We start from the raw sequence: 13931 nt of genomic DNA, 5'->3' as shown, positions 1-13931 counted from the left end.
AATCCACTCGTGATTATACTCCTACACACCACTACAGATGACGAAAGCTTTTATTGTCGGTTCGAAGCGCGTCGCTTTCGGTTCCTTTGGTGGTAAGCTTAGTCAATATACTGCTGCTCAGCTTGGTGGCCATGCCTCCAAGGCTGCTCTGGCGCAGCTCCCTGCCAACACACCAATCTCGTCGACTGTCTTTGGTCTAGTGACGAGCTCTGATGCTACTGCGCCATACCTCGCGCGCCATGTGGGTCACTATGCGGGTGTTCCGATCACCACCCCAGCACTCACTGTCAACCGCCTTTGTGGTAGTGGCTTCCAGGCTGTAATCAACGCGACCCAGGAAATCAACAGCGGCGACGCTAGCGTGGTTCTCACTGGTGGCACTGAAAACATGTCTATGTCTCCGTACACTCTTCACGGTGTTCGTTTCGGTAATACCCGCTATGGTGTGGACCTGAAACTTGCGGACAGTCTGGCCGCCTCTCTCACTGATGCTGTTCCTGTTCCCACCCCTATGGGTATCACGGCTGAGAACCTTGCTGAGAAGTACGGGATTACCCGTCAGCAGTGCGATGAGTTCGCTCTCCAGTCTCAGCACCGCTGGGCTAAGGCCCAGGAGGAGGGTGCCTTCAAGGATGAGATCGCTCCTATTGAGGTTAAGGTGAAGAAGGCCACCGAGGTCTTTGCCGTGGATGAATACCCTCGACCTAAGACAACTATTGAGACCCTTGCTAAGCTACCCTCTGTGTTCAAGAAGGATGGTGTTGTGACGGCTGGTAACGCCTCGGGTATTTGCGATGGTGCTGCTGCAAACGTCATTGCCAGTGAAGAGGCCGTCAATGCTCACGGTCTCAAGCCCCTGGCTCGCATTGTTAGCTACGGTGTAACTGGTTGCGAGCCTTCGATTATGGGCATTGGTCCCGTCGAGGCTTCGAAGCTGGCTCTTAAGCGTGCTGGTTTGAACATGGGAGACATGGACCTTATCGAAGTCAATGAGGCCTTTGCTGCCCAGTTCCTCGCTGTTCAAAAGGAACTTGAGCTTCCTAACGAGAAAACCAACTTATTTGGTGGTGCTATTGCTCTTGGCCATCCTCTCGGTGCAAGCGGTGCCCGGATTCTCTCGAACCTTACCTACAACCTGCACCGTCTTAACAAGAAATATGCTCTTGGCGCTGCTTGCATTGGTAGTGGTCAGGGTATTGCTGTGATCATTGAGCGCGTGTAAAGAATTAGTGCTATAGCTCGTTTCTTATTCATGGTCATGTTAGAGAAGGGGGTTAAAATTTAAGTAGGAAGATATAAAGCTTTGTGGATGGATTAAATGGCTTCGTCTGGTCAACCGACACAAAGCGACTTTATAACTCAGTTGGTTAGAGTATCACGTTAACACAAATCGTGAGTACGGTGTCAACCGTGAAAGTCCCCGGTTCGAGTCCGGGTAAAGTCAATTTTTGATTATCTTGATAGTTTAGATTCAATTTTTATTTCTGTCCCTATAGACCAACGCACAGTATCAAACTATTGCTTCGAAGAATAGTATCTAAACCATTGTTTTAGGCACTTGACAGCTTCCCGGTCATTCACCGAATCGTCACAATTGTTGTAATGAAGAAGCCACTCTTGCACCTGTCTCAGTACGATTGATTGGACCTCGTGATCAAAAAGATTTATTTTGCTTTGACTTGCGGTGATGAACCAATTGACATACGATACCTTTGTCATATTCTTGAGTTCATTAGGCAGTGGAAGAGTGTCAGAACGGGACAAAAGAGCCTGTACCCAAGCGACAGCAGGCATAACCGAACTTTCACTCGCCTTTTCAGGATACTCCCATGCGGACCATGGCTGTATAAGCAACGAGCGGTAACCGCGAAACGCGTAGAATGGAGTATCACAATCCTTCAAGGATATAGGGAGAGCAGTTGACTTGCTGGATACGCCCCGAACGAATTTTGATAGACTCGACTCTAATAAGGTCATATCTGAGATAATTTGGAGCCTTGAAGACTCAGATGTGGTTCGGACTAATGATGCGTGCATCAAACACAATGTCAGTACGTAAGAAGCAAGATCGATTGCCCTAGGTTATGAGTTACATCAACGTACCATTTTATATTTGTTCCTCGGAGAATATATCGACTAACGAGATGGGTTTGGACGAAATCAATTTGCGAAACAAAATCCAACATGTAGGGACTAACTTCTGTTTCCATTACCAGAGACGAATAGGTCTCTGGAGTCAAGATCCGCTTACACTGATGAATTCTCGACAGACTCAAATTAGCGTTAACTTTGATTTTATTTACCAACGGAGACAATAATTCATCCGACACGATTTTGACAATGTCCGTACGCCATTCTGCTAGCTTTTTCTCGATATCTTCTTGGTATGCAGTATTCCACTGCAAGAGGCTGTCGTATAAACTCTGGAAAACTTCGGCAATACGAATGTTTTGCTGCTGCTGAGCTGTTGGTTGCTTGTTTGTGAACGACCATACATCATCTCCCTTCTTTATCGAAGATTTTAATAAGTTGAGTAGAGAGTCCAAACGTTCAGCAGCTGCTAAGAAAGTACGCAATTGAAGTGGGGGTTGATCCAAGCATGCCTCCAATTCTCTTCTTAGTTGCGCCATGAAGTTCATTATTGCCTGTGAACCACTGCCCGATTCCTCGAACGCCGCTCTTTGAATATCCTGACTTAAGGAGTACCATTTTTGTACAAGCATGCCATGGTAATCTTTCTCACGAAATATAAGCAATTTCTCTGTGTAGCCTGTCCATTGCGACGGCATAAAATCGTCTGACAACAGGGTTAGATGCGATGTCAGCATACTGAACAAATCAGCAAACTTGGGATAAGAATACACAAAGATGTACCACCAAAAGTCAGATTCATGAACGCATTCACGGACGAGCTGTTCCAGATTTTGAGAAAAAGTGGACCAGAGCAACGAAATCGGCGAGTCTTTCAATTTGGACACGACAATATCAAATAATGTTTCGTTTGATTGCGGCGCATATTTACGCTGAAGAATACGTTCCAGCATCTGTACCTTATTGACAATTGATCCTAGTTCGTCCACAATAAAAGTCCGCAGGCGTTCCCAAATTGTGTCAATCCACCGAGGAAGCGGCGAAGAAAGTGCAATGTGCTCCGCTGGATGCGTTTTGAGGGAGGAAGAAAGAATAGGAAGCTGAGTTTCTCCTAGCTCTTTTCCCACGGCGAGAAGGTCGAGGACTGTGCGCCAGCGCTCCAAGAGTACATCATTGAGGTCATCTAGGAAGTTGCTCACCACTGGGCCCAAAAGGTTAAGATGAAGCGCTGCTTGCAAAGCTGTGCCGAGAAGAGGAGGCGATAAACTACGCAGACCACACATGAGAACGTTTTCCACTTGCTCCAGCAAGGATTCTTGCATGTGTGGTATTTGAGACATACAGGCTGCGATATTGTCGACGCTGCGAGTATCATCAATCAGCTTGAGCGTCTTTGGCCTTCCTCCTTCAGGATGCGCAGAAAGTGAATCTGTTTGTGAGTCCCATACACATACGAAGTTCTTCGACGAAAATAGACGCTACAAGCACTCGCTCTGCATGTTGATGCAACGAAGGCGCATCTTTGATGGATCCCATCATATTGAAAGATGCAATCTGGTCCATAGTATTCACAAGTTTGGCATACACTGCCAGTATGTTTCGAGTTCGCGCCACCAAATTCAAGGCACCGGTTATGCGGGCGGATTTGGCATGAAGGCTTTGCAGACTCTCCAAATGTTGACCAACGCTTTGTTTGGCACTGACATGAGTAGAAATTTCGTACCTTGTTCCTGATTTTTCAATATCCTGGATGTGTGCATGGATGGATGCCATCGTATTTCGCACCTGTTTGATTTGGCCAACCCGTTCAATGTACTCGTACGAATGCTGCCCCATTAACTCATGGATCCGGCGGTCTACCTCTGTGATAGACACATTGAGTCTAGTTAATCCAACACGCAAATCTGTAGATTTTGACTGGAATCTCTCCGCGTCAGAATCTCCTTTATTCGAGGACGTCGGGCCTAGAAATTGCTGGACGAACGAATGCGCATCAAAATCATCTTCGTACATAGCAGCAATGTCTGCGGTTACAATGCGCTCACGTACCCAGTCCACCCTCATTGATACTTAGGCGAGAATGGACTTGCTCATACAGCTCTCTCTCCCCCGATGGGCGGCGCGGTAGCGCTTGGGTCATTCTGGTCCGAGCGTCTGTAGGGTCACGTAGGTCGCCGCGGCGCGTGTCACCCGTTATTCGTCGTGGAAATATGCATGTATCATGATGCCCAAGGGCGGCGAAGATGAGACGCCATGCTCGTGATGGTGCTTGTCTACGACTTCTGTGAACGGCGCAATTCGATCTCTCTCTCTATCACTTCATCTTGCCATTTCTTAATTTCCTGTTCACTGGCGATAATACCCCGCATACCTAACTCGCGCATAGCTCGAGATCGGATAAGGTTATCGTGAGAGCGTTGTCCATGTTCATAATTCTGCAATGCAGACTCTGCACCTAAGACTAACCCGACCGATGTCGCTTGTGTAAGTAGAATCACGTACCTGAAATGGTCAACAGACCTTTGAGAGCCAATGTTTGGCGTCCAGCGTCAGTCAAGGAACTTACCTGAATCCCGGAATCAAGTGATGCGCCATAAAGACAGAAGCGAGGCCAAAAATGGTCCACATGGCACCGCTCCGAAGGGCGGCTTCCTGCACATATGAGAGTGAGGGTACTTACTTTCTGAATTTCATACGCTGAGTGCGCTTGCTCGAGACGCAGATGCTGGCGGTGCCTTTTTGAGTGATCGATAGGCAATTCTGAACCCATAGATTACTCTCAAGATGCTTGCAAAGTTGTAATCTCTTCGAATGCACCGTCCCGGTCGGAGGAAAGGGGAGGGTGGCACATGCAACTCACTCGGCTTGTGCGCATGTGGAGGGTGGCCATTTTTTCTCTTCTACTCGGAGGATGGCGAAAAAGGAGCAGAGCACGGACAAAAGCGCCTCGGTGGTCATGTCTTCGGGTACGTATCCAAGTCTCATGTACAGAGGCTGTTATTTTAGTACATGCCTTTTTGCAAATCCATGCTCCCAAGCTCGCTGCCAAACTTGCTTCAAAGTTTGAAAACCTCCGTCTAGAACAGCACGCGGACCAGGCGGAGGCCCTTTCGAATGCCTTGGTGAACACGGTGAAAGCGGCTATGCTTGTACCAGGCACTGATGTGTCAAAGGCTTTCTCCGCTCTGTCCGAACATGAGACTGAGGCGGTCAAGGAGGTCGAGTCGCCCTCTAAGAGCAGCGGGACAACGGTCGAGCACTCACAGAAGCAAAAGGGAAAGAAGGCCAAGCATGAAAAGAAGAGAAAGCTTCAGGAGGATGATGAGACAGAGGAACAAGAATCCGTGCTCCCTGAGAAAGAGCCCGAGTCGCTGGCACCCACGACGCCTGTCACCGAGGTTGAGGTCGTGGAGCACGCCGAGTCACGCCCAAAGAAGAAGCCTACGCAAGGTGAGCGGTTCCAACGTGTCAAGTCGGACAATGTGCAGTTCCTAGACGAGCGACTTAAAGATATGAGCTATGATGCCAAGGTATGTGGCGGCCTAGGCTTACTGGTAGTCTGGCGCAGGCGACTGGGGCGCGCGTGCGAATGCGGATCTGATTGTGACGCGCGGCAAGGCATTTACGAAGGAGAAGAACAAGAAAAAGCGTGGCAGCTACCGCGGCGGTGTCATCGACCAAGGGTCACAGTATGTAATCGTATACTCACGCAGCTCTATCAAATTCACCTACGACGACGAATAGGTCATGTACTTTGTCCCATAGCCAACGCCTCATCCCACATACCGATCTCTAGTCGCGTGGCCGTGTCCCAGATGGTCTGCAGGCGGTCTACCTGCTCGACGGACGGCATCACCCGCTCGGCATACGCCTCCAGGAACTCGAGCATATCGTGCGTCATGCTCTGATATTCCTCACCGCTGTATTCGTCGATCCAGCGCTGGTAGGGCTCGGCGAGGCCCGGCACTTGATGGCGCTTGGCCCATAAGCCCACTTCGGCGTAGCCAAATGCGCAGGATGCCAGCGATACAAGTAATGGCAAGAGTCCTGCGTCAGCTGCATCCAGCATAAACCGCGAGTAGGCCATCGTCGCGCGGCTCTCGTGTACAAGCTCGAGCTCTTCGCCAGGGATCCCAAGAGATTCACACACTTGCACGTGCACCTCCGTCTCTTTTGCAATGGCGTTCGCCATCGCGCTGAATTTGGCCATGTCGTACGCTGTACATTCCGGATTTGCTCCAGCCTTTGACCACACGCGAGAGTAATGGCGCAGATATATATAATCCTGCTTGAGGAACCAAAGTAGTGACGCAATAGGCAACTCTCCACGCATCATCTGCACAACAAAAGGATGTCGTGTGTAGGCGTGCCATAAGGTCCAGGAGCGCGATGGCAGCAGTGTTATTAGCGGGTAGGGCGCATGCTCGGTGCGACGTGGCACGCCGCGGCCGACAAGGCAGGCGGCATGGTCTAGAGCACCAGGGCCGTGCCCAAGGTCACGGAGGCTTGAAGCAAGGGCCTGTTGCATGTAAAGTAAGGCCTTTAGGATCGCTGCGCGGAGGGGCAGACCCTGCGCAGAGGCGGCGCAGATGGCCGCGGAAAGTGTGCATCCCGTCCCATGTGTGGCAGTCGTCGACACAAAGGGCAGAACGAAAAAGGTCGTTCGCTGTCGGCTTGCCTCGTACAGGACATCAACGTTCCACGAATGGTGCGGCGAGTGCATGAATTGATAGTCCGAAACGCTGCGACAAATCACCAAGTAGCAAGAGTCTCTCGAATATACAGACACGCCAAGAAGAGAGCCCAATTCTTCGATCGCTGTTTTCTCATCGGATAAGAGGGCAGCCGCATTCCCCTCGCGGCCACAAGCGGTGGCCACAGAGGCACATTCTTCCATGACTAGTTTAAATCCGAGATGATCGAGTTGCTGCTCCAATTCAGACATAGACAGGGGACCATGCCCGCCTTTGATTAGGACATTTTCGGCTCCCAGACTGGTTAGGGCCTGTGCCATGAGAGCTCTGCCCTGTATTGTGTCCGCTTTTATGTCGGGAATCTGGGCACGATAGAGAATCTGATCAGCCTCAGGTATGTTGGGCGTCACAATGGATGCAAGCGGGAGAAGCTCGCAGAGCACACGGTCCATGGCCTCTTCCTCCAGCAGCACACTCCCTGCGGATGATACCATCACTGGGTCGAGCACCACTTCGCCATCGTGTGTCTTGCGCCACTCCCGCAAACATTCAGCCACAACGCGAACATTTTCCGCATTGGAAAGCATGCCCAGCTTGATCCCATCTATACGCATATCTTGCACGAGACACTGGAATTGCTGTTGCACAAACTCGGCCGGCGGCGTGTGAATTGCGCTCACCCCCTGTGTATTTTGTGCGGTAAGCGCGGTAATTACCGACATTCCGAATGTCCTGAATGCCGTAAATGTCTTCAGATCCGCCTGAATACCAGCGCCCCCACCCGAGTCAGAGCCCGCGATCGTCACGACATGCGGGATACGCATGGTGTGTAGAGTGGAGTCGGATAGAGCTTGCACGTGGAGGTCTGCCTCCTAGCCACCATGGCGTTGGCCTCGCTGAATTCGTCGCGAGCGCTGGCCTATTTGACGGAGCGCGGTGAGGATGCACTATATGCCGTCAAAGGCATATTGGGTGGTTCCGGTTCGTCACGATACCTGGATACTGGCGAAGATAAGCTCGCAGCGGTGCAGGCACAGCTGGAGAGCAGCCAGGACGTGGAGCGTCTTGAAGGACTAAAGCGCGTAGTGGCCATGATATCCAAGGGGCGCGACGCCACTCCATACCTAGCATCTGTTTTCAAGCTCTCTTCCACTACGTCTCTGGAAATTCGCAAGCTCGTGTACATTATTGTGCTACGCTATGCGCCGGCCCACCCTGATCTGGCTCTGCTCTCGATCAATAGCTTCCAACGCGATCTGTCGGACCCTAACCCCTTGATACGTGGAATGGCTTTGCGTGCTTTGATTGGTATCCGGCTGAAGGTTGTATCTGCGATTGTGCTTTTGGCCGTAAGCAAGGCTACGCGTGATGCTCATCCCTATGTTCGCCGTATCGCTGCTTTTGCCCTCCCAACATGCTACCAGCTGGATGACAGTCAGTACGACACACTCCTTGCGCATCTTGGCACATTCCTGCAGGACAGATCGCCACTCGTGCTGGGACCGGCGCTCTTGTCCTTTGCCGAACTGTGCCCGGACTATTGGACGCTGCTGCATCGCCACTTCCGCAAGTTGTGCCACGCCTTGGTCGATATGGACGAGTGGTCCCAGCCGACCTGCGCACAAGTGCTCGTGCGTTACGCGCGAGCCAATCTGCCACAGCCGCAGCCGGGTGTCGATGTCGATCCGGATCTGGCCCTGCTACGAAGCGCACTGGCAAACCTGCTCACTCATGTCAACCCTGCAGTGGTACTGGCCGGTGTCCATGCTCATGTGGCTGTGGCACACACTAGCGATATGGCCTGTGTGATACCACCTCTACTGCGCCTCCTCCAGGGCCCACCCGAGGTGGCGTATATGGCGGTCCTGAACGTATTGGCGTTGTCTGAGTCGCAGGCCGACCATTTTACGCCACACCTGCTTCACTTTCTCGTGGGTGCCACGGATCCGGCCTACCTCGCGCGCCTCAAGATTCGCGTGCTGGTTCGCCTCGCTACCGAAGCGAACGCCTCTTTGCTGGTGCAGGAGCTAGTAACTTATGCACAGGCTGCAGCTGAGTCTGTGGCCACGGACAGCATGACAGCTCTGGGCCAAGTGGCATGTCGCTACGATGCAATCGCTCCGCAGGCCCTCCATTTGCTGATGGACGTCGCGCAAGACCCATCGCTGCCATCCAGGACGCTAAGCCGTGCTGTACAAGTCCTGAAAACTCTACTGCGCGTCAGCTCTGACGCAGCGGCGGCAAGCATTGTCGCTCGTTTCGCTCTTCGTTTATTTGTTCCTCTTGCACAGCGAGGACGATCCGCAGATGCGCCTCGTATACGTATACTTTTGGATCCTGACTCCCGCGCAGCCGTACTTTGGATGTTGGGCCAGTACTGCCTGGCCCCTCTGGCTGACGAAACACTCCTGACATGTCTCGTCCCCGACATGCTGCGATGTCTCGTGGCCCACTGGGCTAAGGAGCCGCAGAAAGTACAGTGCCAAGCATTGACGCTCTCTGCCAAGGCCTTCGTGCACTTAGACTCAGTGGGAGACACAGCCATTCGCACAGCTGTCATGGTACTTCATTATGAGCTGCTCTCGCTTGGATCTTCAAGTGCAGACAGTGACGTGCGCGATCGCGCACGGTTCTACAGTGGTCTGACACGCGGGCTTTTTCAAGACGACGATTTGACTGAGGATACACTGCCGGATGATATTCAAGCCTACCTTGCCTCGCATCGCGACCTAGACCGGTTCCGACTCCCAGGCGTGCGCCTCCGCCGCGCACAGGTGCAGCATGTCTTATTTGCGCGAGATTTGTCAGAGACATCGCCGCTGGAGCAGCTGACACTGGCCTCTATGTCTACAGATGAGCTCGCAAGCATGTCCTCTGTCACAGATGGCGTCCATCTCGTTGGCTGGCGCCAGGCGCAGCTGCCTCCCTGGAGCGAGCCCGAGGCGCGACCGCCTGCGATCGTGCGTATGCCAGACCCGACTTCTCTCAAGCCTCACTCGTCCGTAAGTGCCCAGCGTCCGTCTGGCGCTTGGCTTGAAGAGAAACGCTCGTTTGGCAGTGACACCGTGCATGGGGATGGACGACACGCGGAGCGTGTCGTACTGGAGCCTTGCGTGACCTTATCTCGGACGCGAGCCGTGCCCCAAGCGAGCGCGCGATATGAAGATCTCGACGCTTTCCTAGAAGCAGAAAGTAATGCATCGGCTAGCGATGCTGCGAGCCTCGACGATCCCGCTGCTGAAGACGAAGAGTACGTAGTGGACTCGTCTTCCTCGTCCGGCTTGGACGATGATTTGTAGCTCCACTTATTTTTCGTTTGCTCGCCAGTGGGACGAAAATTTCTCTTCAGTCGCAGCACCTCCACCATTGCCATGCCAAAGGCGCCGTCGTCCCAGGGACGTGGCGTGCGCCCTACGGGGGAGCACCGTCCTCTTGCTCAGGATATTCGTGAGGACGAAATTGTATCTCGATTTGGACGTGTTCGTGCACCAACGCAACGCCACAGAAAGAAGAAGCAGTCTGATGCCGAGAGCGATGACGAGGCGAAAGCGCCGGGCACCTCGCTCAAAGTCACCGGTGGCCGAGCTGGGAAAAACTACGTCGATCCCAAGTTGAGTCGAAATATCTTACGTCTTGCTCGCGAGCAGCAAGAAGAGATTGAGCGCGAAGAGGCAGAGCTCGAGGCGGAGGCGGATGTCGAGCCTCAGCCGGCCTTCCGCGATATGGACGAACTGGAAGACGACGAGGACCACGAGGCGGATGAAGATGCCTCGCTAGCCAGTGATGATGAAGATGTTTACGATGATCCAGATTATGCCGAACTGGGTATCGACCCAGAGGACCAAGCCCTTCTGGAGCGGCACGAAGAAGAGGAAGAACAGGCCCTGGCCGATGAGGACGCTGGGCGGCCGCGCACCAAGACACTGGCGGACCTGATCATGGCCAAGATTGAGGCAGCCGACGAAACGGACGGCGATCGCAGCATGCAGACGATGGACGAGTCACGTATGATGCCTCCGGGTATTAACCCCAAGATCATAGAAGTGTACGGCAAAGTCGGCGAACTGCTGTCGCGCTACAAGTCTGGCCCCTTACCCAAAGCGTTCAAGATTATCCCATCGCTGCCTGCATGGGAAGATATTTTGTATATTACCAACCCTGAGATGTGGACGCCCCATGCGACGCTGGCTGCGACGCGCATCTTTGTCTCGAACTTTAAGCCCGCCCAGTGCGAGCGTTACTACCAACTCGTGCTCCTTGACAAGATCCGCGATGAGATCCGCGATAACAAAAAATTGAGCTACCAGATGTATGAGGCGATCAAGAAGTCCTTGTACAAGCCTGCCGCCTTCTTCAAAGGTATCCTATTTCCATTGTGCGAGGATGGTGGTGTCACACTCAGAGAAGCCGCCATTATCGGTTCAGTGCTGTCCAAAGTATCGATTCCGGTGCTGCATTCAGCTGCGGCTCTGCTCCGCCTCGCCGAAATGGAGTATACTGGGCCGACATCGCTGTTTATTCGCATTCTTCTCGACAAGAAATACGCGTTGCCCTATAAGGTAATCGACGGTCTGGTGTACCACTTTCTGCAGTTCGCGGACAAGTCTAAGGGTGTGGAGGTAACGCGGACGCGACACGGTATTGTGGGCGAACGCCGCATGCCGGTGCTGTGGCACCAGAGCCTCCTCGTATTTGCGCAGCGGTACAAACGCGATCTCACGCCCGACCAGAAACTCGCTCTTCAGGACCTGATTCGTGTCCAAAAGCACCCGGGGATCGAGCCCGAGATCCGTCGTGAGCTTGCCTCCGGCGAGTCTCGAGGAGAGATGCTGCCTGAACCCCTGCTCGAGGATGATGACATGTCAATCTAATCGTGTTTCTGCTGTCCATTCAATATGTTGACCTCTACAGACTCATGCCACCAGGCGGTATCTAACTTCATACAAAAGAAAACAAGGTGGGGCACTTAGTCGATAGACTCCATGGCCGACTCAGCCGCAGGCTCCTCTGCCTTCGCGTCCTCAGCGGGCTGAGCCTCATCCATATCCACATCGTCAATCGAGAGACCCAGGCTAATGAGCTTGAAGAGACGGTTGGCAAAGTCCTGGGGCTGCTCCAGCGAAAAGCCCGATGTAAGGAGCGAGCTCTCGTAAAGGAGCATCGTCAAGTCACGAACCGTCGGGTCGTTCTTGTCGTTGGCCACCTTTGCAGCAAGCTCCTTGATGATCGCATTGCGAGGGTTAATCTCCATGGTCTTCTTCGAGGCCATGTATTGCGACATCGACGTGTCACGCAGAGCCTGCGCCTTCATAATACGCTCCATGTTCGCCGACCAGCCAAACTGACCAGTGACCAGAACGCAGGGCGAACCAACAATGCGGTTCGACACCGTCACCTTCTCGACCTTGTCACCGAGAATGTCCTTGATCGACTTTGTGAGGTCTTCGAACTTCTTCGCCTCCTCCTCACGCTCCTTCTTTTCCTCGTCGGTCTCCTCGAGCTCCAGGCCCTCCTTCGACACCGACACAAGCTTCTTGCCCTCAAACTCCTTGAGTTGAGTCACCGCGTACTCATCAATGGGGTCCACCATGAGCAACACCTCAAAGCCCTTCTTCTTCAGCACCTCCAGGAACGGCGAGTCGCGCACAGCGGCCAGACTCTCACCGGTCAGGAAGTAAATGTTCTTCTGGATCTCTGGCATGCGAGTGATGTAGTCAGCCAGGCTTGTCATCTCATCGCCGCTCTTGGTCGAGTAGAAGCGCAAGAACTCCGCCAGCTTAGCACGGTTCGTGGCGTCCTCATGGATACCCAGCTTGATGTTCTTGCCAAAGGCCTCGTAGAACTTACCAAAGTTCTCCTTGTCCTCGGCCACCTCCGAGATCATCTCCAGAGTCTTCTTCACAATGTTCTTGCGAATGACCTTCAGGATCTTGTTCTGCTGGAGCGTCTCACGCGAAATGTTAAGAGGCAGGTCCTCCGAGTCAACCACACCCTTCACAAAGTTCAGGTACTCAGGGATGAGCTCCTCGCAGTCGTCGGTAATGAACACACGGCGCACATAGAGCTTAATGTTGTTACGCTTCTTCTTCGACTCGAACATGTCGAAAGGAGCGCGCTTGGGAATGTAGAGCAGGGCCTTAAACTCAAGCTGACCCTCAACAGAGAAGTGCTTCACAGCGAGGTGGTCCTCCCAGTCATTGGTGAGGCTCTTATAGAACGAAGCGTACTCCTCATTCTCGATCGTCTTGGGGTCGCGAGTCCAGATCGGCTTGGTCTTGTTCAGTTCCTCGTTTTCGGTGACAGTCTCCTTCACCTTCTTCTTCTTCTTCTCAGCCGACTCGTCGTCGACCTCCTCGATCTTGGGCTTCTTGTCGTCATCCGCAGTCTCAGCCTCAGGCTCCTCGACCTCCTTCTCAACCTCCTTAGTAACAACGAGCTGAATCGGGTACGAGATAAACTCCGAGTGCTTCTTGACAATATCCTTAATGCGCTTCTCCTCGAGGTACTCCAGCTGGTCGTCCTTCATGAACAAACGCAACTCGGTACCACGGCCGATAGAACGACCACTGGTGTCGGGAGTAATCGTAAACGTGCCACCGGCGGCACTCTCCCAGATGTACTGTTCATCATCGTTGTTCTTGGTGATGATCTGAACCTTCTCGGCTACCAGGTAGGCCGAGTAGAAACCGACACCGAACTGACCGATCATGCTAATGTCGGCACCCGAGCTCAGCGCCTCCATAAATGCCTTGGTACCAGACTTGGCAATGGTACCAATGTTGTTCACGAGGTCGGCCTTGGTCATACCAATACCGGTGTCACGAATAGAAAGCACCTTGTTCTCCTTGTCGGGAGTGATGCGAATGTACAGCTCCTTCTCCGACTCCAGCACGCTCGGGTCGGTCAGAGCCTGGTAGCGGACCTTGTCCAGAGCATCCGAAGCGTTCGAGATCAGCTCACGAAGGAAGATCTCCTTGTTACTGTAGAAAGTGTTGATAATAAGGTCCAGCAGCTGGCTAATGTCGGCGGCAAAGCCGAACGTCTCCTGCTTCTCAGCCATTGTGGATTAAACGTGTGCGTGTAAAGGAAGCTTGCTGCATCTGGCTGGTTTTATAGGGCACCGCAAATCTTGTTCTCCGTTTCTAC

At 52.8% G+C, this 13931-nt stretch overlaps 6 protein-coding genes across 6 annotated transcripts; 4 read left to right on the top strand and 2 right to left on the bottom strand.

Annotated features, from left to right (window-relative positions):
* Positions 1–37: 37 nt before the first annotated feature.
* Positions 38–1222, top strand: MSY001_0303 (uncharacterized protein; the record flags this gene model as incomplete). The annotated part of the gene is made up of 1 exon (XM_018885253.1): positions 38–1222. The coding sequence occupies one exon, from the start codon at positions 38–40 to the stop codon at positions 1220–1222; it is 1185 nt and encodes a 394-aa protein (XP_018738945.1).
* A 3780-nt stretch (positions 1223–5002) lies between these two features.
* On the top strand, positions 5003–5835 carry MSY001_0302 (uncharacterized protein; the record flags this gene model as incomplete). Its single annotated transcript, XM_018885242.1, has 3 exons — positions 5003–5057; positions 5083–5621; positions 5650–5835. 3 exons carry the CDS (start codon positions 5003–5005, stop codon positions 5833–5835), a joined length of 780 nt encoding a protein of 259 aa, XP_018738944.1.
* Position 5836: 1 nt separating this feature from the next.
* On the bottom strand, positions 5837–7609 carry MSY001_0301 (uncharacterized protein; the record flags this gene model as incomplete). Its single annotated transcript, XM_018885231.1, has 1 exon — positions 5837–7609. The coding sequence occupies one exon, from the start codon at positions 7607–7609 to the stop codon at positions 5837–5839; it is 1773 nt and encodes a 590-aa protein (XP_018738943.1).
* Positions 7610–7666: 57 nt separating this feature from the next.
* MSY001_0300 (uncharacterized protein) lies at positions 7667–10084 on the top strand (the record flags this gene model as incomplete). Its single annotated transcript, XM_018885220.1, has 1 exon — positions 7667–10084. One exon carries the CDS (start codon positions 7667–7669, stop codon positions 10082–10084), a length of 2418 nt encoding a protein of 805 aa, XP_018738942.1.
* Positions 10085–10156: 72 nt separating this feature from the next.
* On the top strand, positions 10157–11656 carry MSY001_0299 (uncharacterized protein; the record flags this gene model as incomplete). Its single annotated transcript, XM_018885208.1, has 1 exon — positions 10157–11656. The coding sequence occupies one exon, from the start codon at positions 10157–10159 to the stop codon at positions 11654–11656; it is 1500 nt and encodes a 499-aa protein (XP_018738941.1).
* A 95-nt stretch (positions 11657–11751) lies between these two features.
* On the bottom strand, positions 11752–13845 carry MSY001_0298 (uncharacterized protein; the record flags this gene model as incomplete). Its single annotated transcript, XM_018885197.1, has 1 exon — positions 11752–13845. The coding sequence occupies one exon, from the start codon at positions 13843–13845 to the stop codon at positions 11752–11754; it is 2094 nt and encodes a 697-aa protein (XP_018738940.1).
* Between the last annotated feature and the right edge of the window lie 86 nt (positions 13846–13931).

This window comes from Malassezia sympodialis, genomic scaffold, assembly GCF_000349305.1.
Source record: "Malassezia sympodialis ATCC 42132 genomic scaffold, msy_sf_1, whole genome shotgun sequence".
Taxonomy (NCBI): domain Eukaryota; kingdom Fungi; phylum Basidiomycota; class Malasseziomycetes; order Malasseziales; family Malasseziaceae; genus Malassezia; species Malassezia sympodialis.
The sequence above is the reverse complement of the archived record's forward strand: the minus strand, read 5'-3'. Positions and strand labels throughout refer to the sequence as shown.